The sequence below is a fragment of the Argiope bruennichi genome, chromosome 6, assembly GCF_947563725.1.
Source record: "Argiope bruennichi chromosome 6, qqArgBrue1.1, whole genome shotgun sequence".
Taxonomy (NCBI): domain Eukaryota; kingdom Metazoa; phylum Arthropoda; class Arachnida; order Araneae; family Araneidae; genus Argiope; species Argiope bruennichi.
Window position 1 is genome coordinate 85,259,216 of NC_079156.1, and position 19,776 is coordinate 85,278,991.

The 19,776-nt window shown below is 32.5% G+C and overlaps 1 protein-coding gene across 1 annotated transcript in view; it reads right to left on the bottom strand.

Moving 5' to 3' along the window:
* Positions 1-512: 512 nt before the first annotated feature.
* The window catches only part of LOC129971585 (uncharacterized), a 31,010-nt gene continuing 11,746 nt past the window's right edge, over positions 513-19,776 (bottom strand). The window contains exons 4-8 of the mRNA XM_056085486.1: positions 19,283-19,433; positions 10,397-10,487; positions 8,895-9,033; positions 2,908-2,992; positions 513-1,207 (exon numbers count right to left, since the gene is read on the bottom strand). Of these exons, the coding sequence (XP_055941461.1) occupies positions 804-1,207; positions 2,908-2,992; positions 8,895-9,033; positions 10,397-10,487; positions 19,283-19,433 (870 nt within the window). The 3' untranslated portion in view covers positions 513-803. The remainder of the gene's footprint in view (positions 1,208-2,907; positions 2,993-8,894; positions 9,034-10,396; positions 10,488-19,282; positions 19,434-19,776) is intronic.

Here is a 19,776-nt window from a genome sequence, read left to right on the forward strand (position 1 = left end):
TTGAAATTGAATGATACATAAAAGAGAAGTATAAAAAATATTTATTCTGTTTTTTTCCTTTCTTTTACTTTAGATATAATAATTGCATTATGCCTATTACCTTAGCACAAGCGCAAGTAATAAGTAGACAAATTTTTACCACAATCGGATGAACGGTACGGCAACGCATAAAATACGACCAAAAAAAAACATTCATTTTTTATATTAGATATAACAATTGTACTATACCTATAACCTTTGCGCAAGTGCAAGCAATTAGTTGACAAATCTTTGTTGCAATCGGATGAATGGTACGGCAGCGCATAAAATACGAACAAACATTCATTTTTATATATTAGATTAGATAACTCACAATTTTTATGAAATAAGGAATATTCCATAATTTAAAAGTCATTAACTGAAATTTGCGAAAAAAATTAATAAACTATTAGATTTAATTAAAGTTTTTAACCCTTTTTCTGTTGAAAAAAAATGGAGAATTTAAATTCCATTGTTCATTTGCTTTTATTTTGTTCAGCAAAATTATCAAATATTACATATTAAAAGCAAAATAAATAAATTGCTAATTTCGGCAAAAATATAAATAAACTTTAATCCAATAAATTTAAATTTTTTGTATTATAATATCATATAATATAAATAGCACATAAACCATAGATCTAAAATGAACTAAATGCCAAACACGAACCGTGACGACTTTCAGTTTTCTGAACTCTTTAAAAAAGGCCTGGCTAAGGCATAAAACTTTTCACTAAAGATGTGAATCTTGTATACTTTCATCAGCACTGGAACAAATCTTGGTTCTATTTAGGACTCACAAATTCACGATTTGATTCATTTGGCAAACCATCATTACTTGACGCACTCGACGAATGCAAGAAAACGGAGGTCTCTAATTCTGGTTGAGTCATTGTGTCTTGCCCTGGCAGAACATCGAAATTGAAAATTTTTGATCCCTTTTCTCTACTAACTTTCCTTTTCTCGAAAATGACGATATCGCTTTTTGAAAGCCTGTCTTCGTTGTAAGCCTCATCATAAAAGCTTGCATACCTTGGAGTAGAGGCCGCACTTCTTGTAAATCTATTTAACAAATTGACTTTAGGAGGAAGCCTCTTTTTAACAAAGTGCTTTTTTGTTTCAGTCAGTTTAACTGGAACTGGATTTGATGAATCAGGAGTAATGAGCTCTTCAGGGCGAAGACTAGATTCTGAAAATTAAACATCAAAATAAAAATGAAGATAAATACAATTCTAAAATATATTACTATCAACGCAAGATAAAAATGTGGTATGCTAAAGGCTTTTTTTTAAAAAAAATCAATGGATATAGTTCAAAGAAATCCTTCTTAAGACGATTACTCCTCCCCCTCATGATCATTAATTTTTTTTGTTGTGTTTATTGGGAATTATTTTTACATGATTCGGATGTACAACCTAACCTCCGAGAATTTTAGTCGCATCAACTTTGAAACAGAAATCATATGTTGAAATTGCTCTATGAATCTAGTTTTTATTAATTCATTAACTGCCAATTCTTGTTGAAATTTTTTGGCTGGATAAGTTATATCTATATTCACAAAAAGTTGCGTAAAGGTAATATTCAAATTATGTTTTGTTTTGAAAACCTTTGATATTTTTGAAAATGGATATTGTTATAAAATGATCAATAAAACATTTACAAAAAATGAATGAAAGACTGAGTAAATAGCAGATCGTTACTTTAAATTGTAAATTACATATTTATGTACGGTATGCTGTTATAATATAAAAACCAAACCAAAAATATAACGCTTTAAGAACTGCAATTTACCTCGTTCAATTTGGAAATGAATTTCAAATTTGTTCGGTTGTTGTAAAGAAATGAGGCACAAAATACACACTTTCTGATGCAATGCAGTTAACACACAATATTGACTAATATTTAAATAGCATGAAACTAAATAGTGAAGCCCATATTTTTTTTTTTGCACCGAGTGGTGTTCGTAAAGCGGCAGCTAATGGGTTAAGATAGGGGTCGGCAACCTGTTGAAACGGAAGAGCCGAAAGCAACAATTTACAAAGTTTTACAGATTTTAAAGAACCACTAAAAATTTTTTATTTAATTTTATAGTACTTGCTTATATATATTTGATTTTTAATTTAAAATAAAAGGCTTTAAATGCGGAATAATCTTTATTCATATAAAAATACAAATATATATAGTTACATCAACGGGTGGCATGCCTTTTGAAAGTTTGATTGAATCTGGCTTACAGTTGATTGTTCTAGATTTTTATTTGTTAATTGACCTCTAAATTTATTTTTTATTATATTCATGCAAGAGAACGCTTGCTCACACGAATATGTTGACCCGAAAATCATCAGAAATCCATATGCCAACTTCTTCACCTCACTGTAGCATTCTGGAAGACTATTTCATGCGTCGAATATGAGGGCCTCAACTCGCTGAATTTCTTTTAGAGTTGTCCACTTGTGCTCTTAACCGTTAAGAGCACAATATCACAAATAGTTAGTGTAGGGATCTTTAACATATCGAGCAAATGTTTCATTAAACAGATATAATGTAATTAAATAGTTCAAGAATTGTAATAGTATATGAACTCTTATAGTATAATAAAACTGAATACACAGTAAATAATTACGTACCTGCCTCAAAAGATATAAGACAAAAAAAAAAACAGTCAAGAAGCTACAAAAAGTAAATTATTCAGCTGCAGATGTCTTGTTTGGAACGTGAAACAGAGCAATACAAGTTTCGAAATTCTCTTCAAATGGACAAACATAACCTTCATTTCCCAACAGATGCAATTCGGTTTAAATTTTCTACAGCATTATTTCAGCTGGCATTATTTATTTCCTTTGAATTAAATCTCATATCTTCATCTTTCATATACAAATAAATACTTACCCGATGCTTCTCCCTCGACGAGGGATGAAATCACAGTTATTTCTTTTGGTTCTTCTAATTGTGAGCTATGATGAGTTCTCAGGCGCTATAAAAAGAGAAATGCAGTTTAGTACACTATTGCATTGTACACTAACAATTCGAAATGTCCGAAGATTCTTTAGATAACTTTTGTGTTAGATATCTCATGCATTTCAAATATACCAAACGAATAAGCATTTATACAAAATGTACACTCTAAACGCTAACTAATAATTTCTAAATTCTTAGAAATGTTCATATACATTTGCAAAATGTTCCGAATGACATTTAAAATTATATTTTGTTGTTCGAATCGATAAATATACCATTAAAAAAGGCTATATTGCCTTTAAATCTTTATTTTCTTGCTTTTAGTTGTATTAGTCGCATTTAATAAAATACTCTTTTTACACTAACATTTAAAAGAAAATGTTCGACATTTTGGCGATCAAAACTGACCGAATTATAAAGCTTTCAATATCATTATTTTAAACCAATTAATTGCTATTTTAAGGATAATTTGATTGGTTAATCTGCCTTGAAACAAATGGTGACGTAGTCTTATCTAGCTTTTAATATCTAAAAAGAAGTAAAACTTTTTTTTGGATAAAATGTTAATGCACCAAGAATATTTCACTAAACGGAAAACCGCATAAAAATTTAGATTTCGGGAATTTTTTTTTAACCAGAAAGATTATTTTTATTCAAATTTTTTCGATTACTTTTATTGATTAAGACAACACGATATAATTAGTTCAGTCATATGAAACATTTTCCCAATTGGAGTTATATGCAAATTTTTAAGAGTTTTGAAATTAACTATTGAACCACGATATTGAAATGGATATTATGGAATCATAATCAATCCAGCCATACCTTAGGCTTCATGTTTTTTATTCAACATGATTTTAAGTATTTTTATTGCATGTAATAATCATATGAACATTTGCATATTCTGTATAATATCTAAGAGCCATTCAGCCAGAATCAATCAATCAAACGTAAAAATCCTATGTTTTGATTATTTTTGCTTTTTATTTAGCAAAAAAAATTTAGTTTAAATTTTAATAATATTATATATATATATATATATATATATATATTATATATATATATAGGCAGATATTTTTAATATAAAAAATGTGTATGTAGTCATACTCATAAGACAAACGTTTATTTTATACAATTACAGTTGGTTTAAGACGTATAGTGTACATCAGATTCCAAAATTATATGTCTTCGCGCATTTAACTTTTATCACTCCAAAAGGAATTAATACTATCAGGCATACTGTGCGTGTTTAAAATATTTGAATTTTTTTTATTTTTGACACTAGTGATTTAATTTTTTTAGAGGATTGGTAAATGCTGTGTCAAATTATTGAAAAGTTGGTTTCACCAGTAATGTCTACATTGATTTAATTTTACTTCAGTTTGCAATAAGAAATAATAACTTTTACCTAACCATTGAAAAGATGATTTTCCTACCAAATTATTTTACTTTTTTTTTTTGTCGTGTGACTATTTTAAATCAAATTTTGCGCAGTAGCTTCTGAGGGTGAAGACCCCTGAGCACTCGAGGGCAGAAGTCTGACTTCTAGCTCAAATGAAGATAGCACACACACACTCGCTTGCACAACCCCTTTTTACAGGGGGGGGGGGTCATTCACGCACCTCACAGACAAGGAAGAGAACAACCATGCCCGAACCAGGACTCGAAACTGGGACGCCTAGATCACGGGGAAGACGCGCTACCCCTAGGCCAGGACGCCGGCATTTTAATTTTTTGCATAACAAAAAAAAAAAAAAAAAAACGGCAACTATAAAAAATTTATTCTGAATTTTGACAATGTCTACTTTTTAATGTCTTCGACACCCCTCCCCCTTTAAAAAAAAGATTTTGGAAAAATTCGATTCGATGTATTTCGATTTGTAAACTGAACTACTCAAAATTTTGTATGTCAAGAGGATAATAAAAGCACTCTAAATGGCTGAAATTTACCTCCAAAATTTTGGATATGCATCCAATCTGCGAAGAAATTAAAAGAACGTCGGTTCATCTATCAACATATGTAGTATAACTAAAAAAAAAAAAAAAAAAAAAAAAAAACTCGCAGTGAATTAAGTGGGTAAAATTGTATATTTCGTTTTATCATCATGATCATGGATCTGTTTTAAATGTTGGCCAAAATTAATCTACGAATTGATTCTCTCAGTTTATTTGCACACGTGTAGGTGAATATAATTGAAAAACGAAGTAAATGAGAATTTCTTTTTTTTTTGGATGTAATTTATGATTTTGAATAATTAAAATTTCATATTAAATCTTGCTATTAACATTATAGATTGTTGTCGAAATAAGTCAAAGGGAAAAAATAATTTTTGTATCAGCAAATTTAATTTAAAACGCGTCATGTTTTTTCGGACTAGATGTGCACTGTCCACTGACCTGCCTACATCCATGTAAAATCCAAAGCTCAAACATCCACACATCTTTCTGAAATCGTGTCTAGGGGATGAAATTTGTTATGCTGTTTTAATACCAAACTCGCAGATCTGCGTTGCATTTTATAGGCTTAATTGATCCGAGATAAGCAGCTGTATTAAAATATATTGACACGAAGGTACTATAGCGTGGAGCGCAATGACACACAGGAAGTAAAGCTAAACCAATTTATTAACTCTCAACTCAATGAGCGAAGTACAAATACAAGCTCTGCACAATCAGAACACCGTGACTGAGAGATCTTCGGCTTTTATACTAGCAGGGAAAGTTCCAGAATACTTTTCTGGAAACACTAAGAAAAATCTGGAACACTTATCTGGTAAACTAAAGAAAGGTCCAGAATCTTCTGGAACATGAAATAAAGGAGAACATAAATCAAGGAATTAAATAAATATTTACATAAATGTTGAGTCGTATTGTCGCTAGCGGGATTCGAACTCACGATCTCTTGATTACGAGACCAGTGTGATGACCATTCGGCTATGGAGATTCGACTGCTTCTTTTCAATGCGGCAATATATTTGATTTTCTTCAATTTTCATTTTTACTGATAATTATGTATGTTATGTAGATGTATGTATATCGTGCATCTTTGTGTGTGCGTTGGCGCACTACAGGCTATAGTTCGTCAACGGATTCTGAGACGACCCTTTTTCGACGACCCCATCTCATTAAGGAGTGAGACGCGGAACAATAAGCGCGCTTCCAGTATAATTATTTACAATGTTCACGTCTCAGAAAACCATGAGTCTTCATTGTTAAATGTAAACATCTCCTTTCATCTTTCCTTTCACCCCTATTTTGATTAATTAAACCCATCCTAACGCATGCGCAAAAGCGCGGAGGGTTTTACAATCCGTTGCTGAACTATAGTACACTTGATCTAGAGTTATCAAACTTGGCAAGTATATAATTTGGAAGAAAAAAAAAATGTGCACTTTGGAGAAAAAAAATTTTTTTTTGAAAATTTTAATTAAAAATTAAGCAAAAGTTTTGTTTTTCTGAGATAACATCCAAAAATAATACACTACAAAAATAAATTTACATCATCTTAAAATTCAAAGAAATTATCTTTTTAAATTTTTCAGCATTAATAAGCTCTCGTTTTAAACAATTTTTTTAAAAAATTTTAACGAATTTTCTAACAATTTATTTTACACGAGAACAAAAAAAATAAAATTTGAACAGCATGAGTACGTTATGCGTATTTGGGTAAAATTAGCTTTAACCATAAGCTGCTATCGCTTTAAGAAAAGCTCAAATTAAAAGACTAAATTAACTCTTACTGAAAACTGAAGCCAGAAAAGCGTAATTTTCAACACGTGTCTGTATGAATTGAAATAACAGTGAAACTTGATATTTTCTAGAAGATATAAACTTTAAAATATCTGTATTATTAATTCAACAATTCTATAGCATTTAAGGCAAACATGATTTGTACACATGCAGGATACCCACTGTCATTGTGTCATAACACCTAATTTCTAAGCAGTATTAGACATATACATATAGTTGGAAATATGGTCTAAATGAAGTAACGAATACTATTTTATGCAATTTGAAACAATAGATGTTCTGTTGAATAATGATTTTTATATTTTTATATAACCTGTGGTCTTTGATTCATATTTAGTAAAAATGTTTTTGAGGCACTAACATTTTAAATTAAAAAAAAATGTACTCTATTACGACTAAAATTGCGTGAGTTATGAAAATTTCAATATTAGGATGTTAAAAAAATGTGCGATGTTAGACCATTCTATTGACCTTCTCAAAGAAAATACACCATCCTCGCCTGGAGTTTCTGCAAAGCTCATTGGTCTAAAATTATAAAATCGTTGATTTGTCCATAAATCAACATGTGAAGTGATACAAAAGTGATACTCAAAGCTTTATAACACGGCCAGATTTAGTCCCAAAACATATAAACGTGTTTTTAATTTAAAAATTGGAGTGTCAAAAATATTTCACAAATTATGATTTATTAAAAATAAATGATTGGACTGTATGAAATTTTGATTTCATCATTTTTCTGAAATACATTTATTGACTAAAACAAAAATAAAATATTATTTGCGTCATTTAAATCTTTTTACATGTAAAGCTAAAAATTAAATTTTACTAAGAATCAGAGAAATTCTTGCTGAATAATTCTTTGAGATCTTGCATAAATTATAAAAAAAATATTCTATGATGTACCTAAGATTCCACTGTTGAACGATTATGTTTCATGTACTCATTTTTAAAAAATAAGCTTAGTTTTCGCAAAAACGTTTTTGCATTAATGGAAATTTAATCACTCTCCCTTCAATTTCAAAGTTCAAAATTTACGAGAGCTGATAGAAAATTACAAATATATATATATGTAATGATATTTTAAACTGTAATTTCAACTTAATTAATTTCCATGATTTTATCTTATAGCCCATAGTAACTTCATTCTAAAATATTCTCTTATTTCGTGATCCAATTCCACTTCCTCTACTTAATTAATTCAAGAGAAGCTTTATAAAATTGCTGAATCGGCTAAACGCTGATACTTTCACACGCTCGGCGTGAAGAGGTAAAAAATTTCCAGTAAGCACATTCTTTTTTAAAAGATCCCTGTGTTTCCCTTTCATGTGATTGACATGCTTCAGAAATCCCTATCAGAATCTTATTAATATATTAGAACTATGAAGAAATATTTTCCCTATCAAAATCTAAGGTTATATAAGGCGAGGGATAATTTATTTCGTCCCTTCTTCCCCACTTCCGCTTTTGTTCTGCGCTGAGGCAGACGCTCAATGTCCGCGTCTGTGCTTATAAATAATTATGTTTTCCCGATGGATTAAAAAGAATTTTAAAATGTAAAAAGAATCTTTTCACTGTCTTCAAAACTGCATCCTGCTTCACAACCAATAATATTATATATTAAAAAGCCGACAGGATTCCGAAAATTGTCACACACACACACACACACACACACACACACACACACACACACACACACACACACACACACACACACACACACACACACACACACACACACACACACACACACACACACACACACACACACACACACACACACACACACACACACACACACACACACAAATATATATATATATAGCACAATGAACAAAATGGCATAAGGCTTCTATAGTAATATAACTATATAAATTTTGAGACTACATTTTTTTTATTGAAGAACATATTAAGAGACCAAACTTCATATAATATTTAGTTGACAATTTTATCTAGCATCAATCAAAACGAGTCAGTTAGTAGCCAAAGGCGGCAGGTATATAACAAATCTAAATATAAATCCCGCCACAGTAAGAAAATATGCGGAAAAATTCGAGAAGTAAACATTTTTATGGAATTGAATGCTTTAATTAAATTGTCTTGGAAATTACTTTTCAACAAATTACATAACATATTTGTGAACTTGTATAAAAATCATGCAAGTTACCCACCAGACCGCGTCCTCGATTTTGCTTTTCGTTGATCTTGCATTTTTTAAATTCACTTCCCGAGTTTTCCAAGTCAACATAGATTGGTATGGGTAAAGTCAAAGCATCCTGATTTTGCTCTTCTTTCTTCTTCATAATGACACTGTAATATTTAAAACAAATGGATCAGAATTATGTTACAAAATTTATGAACGCATTCTACTATAAATAATGAATTTACTTCCAGTCCATATTTTACAATAAAAAATTGATTGTGGCTTTTCGATATTATCTAAAAACATGCCTCTGTTTCAATGTATTCAACCAATTGGGTTAAGGTAATGTGTTTTGCCTTTTATGAAAGTGCAAAAGAAGAAAGCTTTTGTCCTTTAATATTTTATTAAAAATCATTCGTACTCTTTAAATAAATATCAAGAATTGTTTTTTTTACTTGTTGTAGCTTACATCAAATTGGAAATTTTCAGTACCATATATATTTTAAATTTTCAAGTTTAGTTTAGTTATATTAACGTTCCGTTTTAAAGCAACGCTAGAGCTATTTTTGGGACAGACCTCGTAATTCTGAACTGCGGTCAAATGACGAGAACGACTCCTAGGCTACCATCTCCCTCTCCAAAATTCCACACCACACCAGTGGGAGGACGCTTGCCCCCGACGGATTTAACGTGCACCAGACCCGTTTACACGATGATTCTTCAGTGGAATAGGGTTACGAACCTGAAACCTCCAGTTCCGAAGCCAAGACCTTGCCACCAGGAAACAGCGGCTCTTAAAATTTTTCAAAAATTTAGCCTATCTTAAAAATTTTAGCTAAATAAAAATAAATTCAATAGTCACTTGCTAGGCCCACTATTTCAATTAATGAAATATTAAACAGAAAATTAAAAAAAATTAAACTATAATACTTTTGGAATTGTTTCTGCTTTTATTTTTTTGAAAACAAAATAAGAATTCGACGTGAGGCTATAAGCTTTGTAATCACAATAAAAATTTGCTTATAGAAGAACCAGTAGGTTGAATTGCTCAAAACCATGAGGCCTAACTACAACAACCTTGTATTTCATATAACTACTTTCAGATTTCGTAATAGGATAAACATACGAACAATTGAAAAATTATTTTGTGAAAGCTTTTATGTGCTTAAAAATAACATACTTTCAAAACAGCAATGATAAACTGTTAATAATAATTATATTGCTTTTGCTAATATTTCAGGATATATTAATGATCTGTTTTTAAGATTATTTTATCTATAAAATTTGTCATATACCAGAAATGAATAAAAAAAAAATGTTTAGATCAAAATGCTAAGTTCTGAATTACTCTTCTACAAATTAAATTACTATACAATTTAGACATTACTTTAGTAAATTACTTAATATCTATCTATGACTTTTAAAAATTCAGTTCCGTGCTCGAAGAACTAAAAAAATTGTGTTTATTTAAATGCTATTATTAATTTCTATTTGAAAAAGTTCCAAGATAATAATCAATGACATACTTACCAAAAGTATGCTATTCCAAGAAAAACAAAAGCTGCTGGAATCAAGACCGAAAAGAGGGTGTACATACTCCATTCTGTTTCGAAGGGTATAGCTGTTGGAATAAAAACTGAGCTTAAAATTATGAAAAAAGCTTACTTTGGAAAAAAAACACTTTGAAAATTCTGTATGGTCTATTTTAAAAGATTTGCAATACAAAGAATACGTTGAGTTGAATGCAACAGAACCAACGTTAATTGCATAATGATGAAATGATGATGGTTGAGTTGAATTCAACAGAACCAACACTAATTGCATAATGATGATGGTGAGTTGAATGCAACAGAACCAACGTTAATTGCACAATGATGATGGTTGAGTTAAATAATACAGAACCAACGTTAATTGCACAAGGATGATGGTGAGTTGAATGCAACAGAACCAACGTTAATTGCACAATGATGATGGTTGAGTTAAATAATACAGAACCAACGTTAATTGCACAATGATGATGGTTGAGTTAAATAATACAGAACCAACGTTAATTGCACAAGGATGATGGTGAGTTGAATGCAACAGAACCAACGTTAATTGCACAATGATGATGGTTGAGTTAAATAATACAGAACCAACGTTAATTGCACAAGGATGATGGTGAGTTGAATGCAACAGAACCAACGTTAATTGCACAATGATGATGGTTGAGTTAAATAATACAGAACCAACGTTAATTGCACAATGATGATGGTTGAGTTAAATAATACAGAACCAACGTTAATTGCACAAGGATGATGGTGAGTTGAATGCAACAGAACCAACGTTAATTGCACAATGATGATGGTTGAGTTAAATAATACAGAACCAACGTTAATTGCACAAGGATGATGGTGAGTTGAATGCAACAGAACCAACGTTAATTGCACGATGATGATGGTTAAGTTGAATTCAACAGATCCAACGTTAATTACGCAATGATGATGGTTGAGTTGAATACAACAGAACCAACGTTAATTGCACAATGATGTGGTTGAGTTTAAAGCTACAGAGCCAACGTCAATTGCATAATGATGATAGTTGAGTTGAATGCAACAGAACCAACGTTAATTGCAAAATGATGCTGTTGAGTTGAATAAAACAGAACGAACGTTAATTGCACAACGATGATGGTTGAGTTGAATGCAACAGAACCAACGTTAATTGCAAAATGATGATGGTTGAATTGAATTCAACAGATACAACGTTAATTACACGATGATGATGGTTGAGTTAAATAATACAGAACCAACGTTAATTGCACAATGATGATGGTTGAGTTAAATAATACAGAACCAACGTTAATTGCACAAGGATGATGGTTGAGTTAAATAATACAGAACCAACGTTAATTGCACAAGGATGATGGTGAGTTGAATGCAACAGAACCAACGTTAATTGCACAAGGATGATGGTGAGTTGAATGCAACAGAACCAACGTTAATTGCACAAGGATGATGGTTGAGTTAAATAATACAGAACCAACGTTAATTGCACAAGGATGATGGTTGAGTTAAATAATACAGAACCAACGTTAATTGCACAAGGATGATGGTGAGTTGAATGCAACAGAACCAACGTTAATTGCACAAGGATGATGGTTGAGTTAAATAATACAGAACCAACGTTAATTGCACAATGATGATGGTTGAGTTAAATAATACAGAACCAACGTTAATTGCACAAGGATGATGGTTGAGTTAAATAATACAGAACCAACGTTAATTGCACAAGGATGATGGTGAGTTGAATGCAACAGAACCAACGTTAATTGCACAAGGATGATGGTTGAGTTAAATAATACAGAACCAACGTTAATTGCACAAGGATGATGGTTGAGTTAAATAATACAGAACCAACGTTAATTGCACAAGGATGATGGTGAGTTGAATGCAACAGAACCAACGTTAATTGCACAATGATGATGGTTGAGTTAAATAATACAGAACCAACGTTAATTGCACAAGGATGATGGTGAGTTGAATGCAACAGAACCAACGTTAATTGCACGATGATGATGGTTAAGTTGAATTCAACAGATCCAACGTTAATTACGCAATGATGATGGTTGAGTTGAATACAACAGAACCAACGTTAATTGCACAATGATGTGGTTGAGTTTAAAGCTACAGAGCCAACGTCAATTGCATAATGATGATAGTTGAGTTGAATGCAACAGAACCAACGTTAATTGCACAATGATGATGGTTGAGTTAAATAATACAGAACCAACGTTAATTGCACAATGATGATGGTGAGTTGAATGCAACAGAACCAACGTTAATTGCACAATGATGTGGTTGAGTTTAAAGCTACAGAGCCAACGTCAATTGCATAATGATGATAGTTGAGTTGAATGCAACAGAACCAACGTTAATTGCACAATGATGATGGTTGAGTTAAATAATACAGAACCAACACTAATTGCATAATGATGATGGTGAGTTGAATGCAACAGAACCAACGTTAATTGCACAATGATGATGGTTGAGTTAAATAATACAGAACCAACGTTAATTGCACAAGGATGATGGTGAGTTGAATGCAACAGAACCAACGTTAATTGCACAATGATGATGGTTGAGTTAAATAATACAGAACCAACGTTAATTGCACAATGATGATGGTTGAGTTAAATAATACAGAACCAACGTTAATTGCACAAGGATGATGGTGAGTTGAATGCAACAGAACCAACGTTAATTGCACAATGATGATGGTTGAGTTAAATAATACAGAACCAACGTTAATTGCACAAGGATGATGGTGAGTTGAATGCAACAGAACCAACGTTAATTGCACAATGATGATGGTTGAGTTAAATAATACAGAACCAACGTTAATTGCACAATGATGATGGTTGAGTTAAATAATACAGAACCAACGTTAATTGCACAAGGATGATGGTGAGTTGAATGCAACAGAACCAACGTTAATTGCACAATGATGATGGTTGAGTTAAATAATACAGAACCAACGTTAATTGCACAAGGATGATGGTGAGTTGAATGCAACAGAACCAACGTTAATTGCACAATGATGATGGTTGAGTTAAATAATACAGATCCAACGTTAATTGCACAAGGATGATGGTGAGTTGAATGCAACAGAACCAACGTTAATTGCACGATGATGATGGTTAAGTTGAATTCAACAGATCCAACGTTAATTACGCAATGATGATGGTTGAGTTGAATACAACAGAACCAACGTTAATTGCACAATGATGTGGTTGAGTTTAAAGCTACAGAGCCAACGTCAATTGCATAATGATGATAGTTGAGTTGAATGCAACAGAACCAACGTTAATTGCACGATGATGATGGTTAAGTTGAATTCAACAGATCCAACGTTAATTACGCAATGATGATGGTTGAGTTGAATACAACAGAACCAACGTTAATTGCACAATGATGTGGTTGAGTTTAAAGCTACAGAGCCAACGTCAATTGCATAATGATGATAGTTGAGTTGAATGCAACAGAACCAACGTTAATTGCACAATGATGATGGTTGAGTTAAATAATACAGAACCAACGTTAATTGCACAATGATGATGGTTGAGTTAAATAATACAGAACCAACGTTAATTGCACAAGGATGATGGTGAGTTGAATGCAACAGAACCAACGTTAATTGCACGATGATGATGGTTAAGTTGAATTCAACAGATCCAACGTTAATTACGCAATGATGATGGTTGAGTTGAATACAACAGAACCAACGTTAATTGCACAATGATGTGGTTGAGTTTAAAGCTACAGAGCCAACGTCAATTGCATAATGATGATAGTTGAGTTGAATGCAACAGAACCAACGTTAATTGCACAATGATGATGGTTGAGTTAAATAATACAGAACCAACGTTAATTGCACAATGATGATGGTTGAGTTAAATAATACAGAACCAACGTTAATTGCACAAGGATGATGGTGAGTTGAATGCAACAGAACCAACGTTAATTGCACGATGATGATGGTTAAGTTGAATTCAACAGATCCAACGTTAATTACGCAATGATGATGGTTGAGTTGAATACAACAGAACCAACGTTAATTGCACAATGATGTGGTTGAGTTTAAAGCTACAGAGCCAACGTCAATTGCATAATGATGATAGTTGAGTTGAATGCAACAGAACCAACGTTAATTGCAAAATGATGCTGTTGAGTTGAATAAAACAGAACGAACGTTAATTGCACAACGATGATGGTTGAGTTGAATGCAACAGAACCAACGTTAATTGCAAAATGATGATGGTTGAATTGAATTCAACAGATCCAACGTTAATTACGCAATGATGATGGTTGAGTTGAATACAACAGAACCAACGTTAATTGCACAATGATGTGGTTGAGTTTAAAGCTACAGAGCCAACGTCAATTGCATAATGATGATAGTTGAGTTGAATGCAACAGAACCAACGTTAATTGCACGATGATGATGGTTAAGTTGAATTCAACAGATCCAACGTTAATTACGCAATGATGATGGTTGAGTTGAATACAACAGAACCAACGTTAATTGCACAATGATGTGGTTGAGTTTAAAGCTACAGAGCCAACGTCAATTGCATAATGATGATAGTTGAGTTGAATGCAACAGAACCAACGTTAATTGCACAATGATGATGGTTGAGTTAAATAATACAGAACCAACGTTAATTGCACAAGGATGATGGTGAGTTGAATGCAACAGAACCAACGTTAATTGCACAATGATGATGGTTAAGTTGAATTCAACAGATCCAACGTTAATTACGCAATGATGATGGTTGAGTTGAATACAACAGAACCAACGTTAATTGCACAATGATGTGGTTGAGTTTAAAGCTACAGAGCCAACGTCAATTGCATAATGATGATAGTTGAGTTGAATGCAACAGAACCAACGTTAATTGCACAATGATGATGGTTGAGTTAAATAATACAGAACCAACGTTAATTGCACAAGGATGATGGTGAGTTGAATGCAACAGAACCAACGTTAATTGCACAATGATGATGGTTAAGTTGAATACAACAGAACCAACGTTAATTACGCAATGATGATGGTTGAGTTAAATAATACAGAACCAACGTTAATTGCACAATGATGTGGTTGAGTTTAAAGCTACAGAGCCAACGTCAATTGCATAATGATGATAGTTGAGTTGAATGCAACAGAACCAACGTTAATTGCACGATGATGATGGTTAAGTTGAATTCAACAGATCCAACGTTAATTACGCAATGATGATGGTTGAGTTGAATACAACAGAACCAACGTTAATTGCACAATGATGTGGTTGAGTTTAAAGCTACAGAGCCAACGTCAATTGCATAATGATGATAGTTGAGTTGAATGCAACAGAACCAACGTTAATTGCACAATGATGATGGTTGAGTTAAATAATACAGAACCAACGTTAATTGCACAAGGATGATGGTGAGTTGAATGCAACAGAACCAACGTTAATTGCACAATGATGATGGTTAAGTTGAATTCAACAGATCCAACGTTAATTACGCAATGATGATGGTTGAGTTGAATACAACAGAACCAACGTTAATTGCACAATGATGTGGTTGAGTTTAAAGCTACAGAGCCAACGTCAATTGCATAATGATGATAGTTGAGTTGAATGCAACAGAACCAACGTTAATTGCACAATGATGATGGTTGAGTTAAATAATACAGAACCAACGTTAATTGCACAAGGATGATGGTGAGTTGAATGCAACAGAACCAACGTTAATTGCACGATGATGATGGTTAAGTTGAATTCAACAGATCCAACGTTAATTACGCAATGATGATGGTTGAGTTGAATACAACAGAACCAACGTTAATTGCACAATGATGTGGTTGAGTTTAAAGCTACAGAGCCAACGTCAATTGCATAATGATGATAGTTGAGTTGAATGCAACAGAACCAACGTTAATTGCACAATGATGATGGTTGAGTTAAATAATACAGAACCAACGTTAATTGCACAATGATGATGGTTGAGTTAAATAATACAGAACCAACGTTAATTGCACAAGGATGATGGTGAGTTGAATGCAACAGAACCAACGTTAATTGCACGATGATGATGGTTAAGTTGAATTCAACAGATCCAACGTTAATTACGCAATGATGATGGTTGAGTTGAATACAACAGAACCAACGTTAATTGCACAATGATGTGGTTGAGTTTAAAGCTACAGAGCCAACGTCAATTGCATAATGATGATAGTTGAGTTGAATGCAACAGAACCAACGTTAATTGCACAATGATGATGGTTGAGTTAAATAATACAGAACCAACGTTAATTGCACAATGATGATGGTTGAGTTAAATAATACAGAACCAACGTTAATTGCACAATGATGATGGTTGAGTTAAATAATACAGAACCAACGTTAATTGCACAATGATGATGGTTGAGTTAAATAATACAGAACCAACGTTAATTGCACAATGATGATGGTTGAGTTAAATAATACAGAACCAACGTTAATTGCACAAGGATGATGGTGAGTTGAATGCAACAGAACCAACGTTAATTGCACGATGATGATGGTTAAGTTGAATTCAACAGATCCAACGTTAATTACGCAATGATGATGGTTGAGTTGAATACAACAGAACCAACGTTAATTGCACAATGATGTGGTTGAGTTTAAAGCTACAGAGCCAACGTCAATTGCATAATGATGATAGTTGAGTTGAATGCAACAGAACCAACGTTAATTGCACAATGATGATGGTTGAGTTAAATAATACAGAACCAACGTTAATTGCACAATGATGATGGTTGAGTTAAATAATACAGAACCAACGTTAATTGCACAAGGATGATGGTGAGTTGAATGCAACAGAACCAACGTTAATTGCACGATGATGATGGTTAAGTTGAATTCAACAGATCCAACGTTAATTACGCAATGATGATGGTTGAGTTGAATACAACAGAACCAACGTTAATTGCACAATGATGTGGTTGAGTTTAAAGCTACAGAGCCAACGTCAATTGCATAATGATGATAGTTGAGTTGAATGCAACAGAACCAACGTTAATTGCACAATGATGATGGTTGAGTTAAATAATACAGAACCAACGTTAATTGCACAATGATGATGGTTGAGTTAAATAATACAGAACCAACGTTAATTGCACAAGGATGATGGTGAGTTGAATGCAACAGAACCAACGTTAATTGCACGATGATGATGGTTAAGTTGAATTCAACAGATCCAACGTTAATTACGCAATGATGATGGTTGAGTTGAATACAACAGAACCAACGTTAATTGCACAATGATGTGGTTGAGTTTAAAGCTACAGAGCCAACGTCAATTGCATAATGATGATAGTTGAGTTGAATGCAACAGAACCAACGTTAATTGCAAAATGATGCTGTTGAGTTGAATAAAACAGAACGAACGTTAATTGCACAACGATGATGGTTGAGTTGAATGCAACAGAACCAACGTTAATTGCAAAATGATGATGGTTGAATTGAATTCAACAGATACAACGTTAATTACACGATGATGATGGTGATGGTTGAGTTGAATGCAATAGAACCAACATTAATTACTCAAGGATGATCATGAGGTGCAACAAAACCAACTTTAATTGCACAATAATGATGGTTGGGTTGAATGCAATCTGTAATGATATATATAAGATTACATGTTTGTACATTTTTTATACAAATATAACTATGCAATCTTGAGCAAATTTAGCGCAAGTGCTCTTCTATGCAAGAAGATCACTGTCAAATTTTGTAAAGTCCAAACATTGCATAAAATCTAATTGAAAGTTACACAAGTTTTGGAAGATTTATATTTTCGAATCAAGATTTCTAGATCATCAAGATTAAATTTTAATATAAAATATTGTTTTAAAAAATGACTTTATACGCTCTCGTAACAATCGATTGCTCTTTAAATGGTACCAATTTCATTTCAGTACAATTATTTCTTTCATTTTAATGAATAATTAAACTTGAAATTACATATTAATTTTAAAGCAATCTGCTACAAAAGGTTTTATTGTTATAGAGGAATTAAAACTAATTTCATAATTTTTATCAAATCATTCAATGGCGAACTTTTTCCAATTTTATAATAAGAAATTGATTTCCTTGGACATTGATTGCGAAGTAGGATTTTCTTCACTACTTTCATTCGCAGTTTATACATTTTCCAGCTTGCACGAGCAATTGTAGCATAAATTCATTCCATTAAATCTATATTTAGCAGTCTTATTAAAAGTGAAATTTTAAATACTTTGCATATTAATAATTTAACATCCAGGAAAGAAAACAGGAATTCCTTACAAACAAACTACTCTCCAAAGTAGGCTAGATGAAAGTAAATAACAATAAAGAGAAATGATAAAAATAGCAGATTGCCTCAATGAGATAAATTGATTATAAAATAGTTCTTATTTTTATTAAACAATAAATAATGTTCATTGTTTTAATTTTTTTAAATAATTTTATAATTTCTATTAATTTTTATCGTTAAGGGCGTTCTCACAATAGCTACTTTAATGAATCGCGATTAATATCTGGTATACTTTCCCAGGGGTAGCGCGTCTTCCCCTTGATCTGGGTGTCGCGAGTTCGAGTCCTGGTTCGGACATGATTGTTCTTCACCCTGCGTTCTATCTGTGAGGTGTGTGAAAGAGTCCCCCCCCCCCTGTAAAAAGTTTTTGTGCAAGCGCGTGTGTGTGTGCCATCTTCATATGAGCTAGAAGTCAGACTTTTGTCCTCGGGTGCTCAGGTATCTTTACCCACAGAAGCTACTGCATCCCCTTTCCGTGGTAACGAGGACCGACGTCATCATTAATATTCAATTAATGAATTGCTTTGATTACTGCGTGAAAATTTGCACTTACCTTTGAAATGTATTGAAAAATCAGCGTTCCCCAACTTTCGAGATTCATTGCACTGGACACCAGAGTAAAAACGAATTTCTGTTTTATGACTCGGAACACTCAGATTTGCGAGTTGTCTGATATTATAAAACTTCTCGATCTTGAAAGTTGACTGGAAAATAAATAGATTTTAATGTTTCAGTCTTTCCTGGACAGGATTAGTTTTCGAAAAAATGATTAAGATGTTTTAAAGCAAGAAATATCATAAATTATGTTGCTTTGAGCTTCTAGAAAAATAAACAAAAATCAGAATAAAGGCTTTTGGAAAAGATAATCGTATACTGAAACTAAGATTTTCAGTTAGCATAATAATGGGGGAAGGGGGAAGACGGGGAATAAATTCTCCAAATTCCAATCATTAGAGATAAAATATGAATATGTTTATGTGAATTTTAAATCCAAAATACGAAGAAGCGAAGAAAAATGCCCTGGATACATAAGCCTCCATAAGCCAC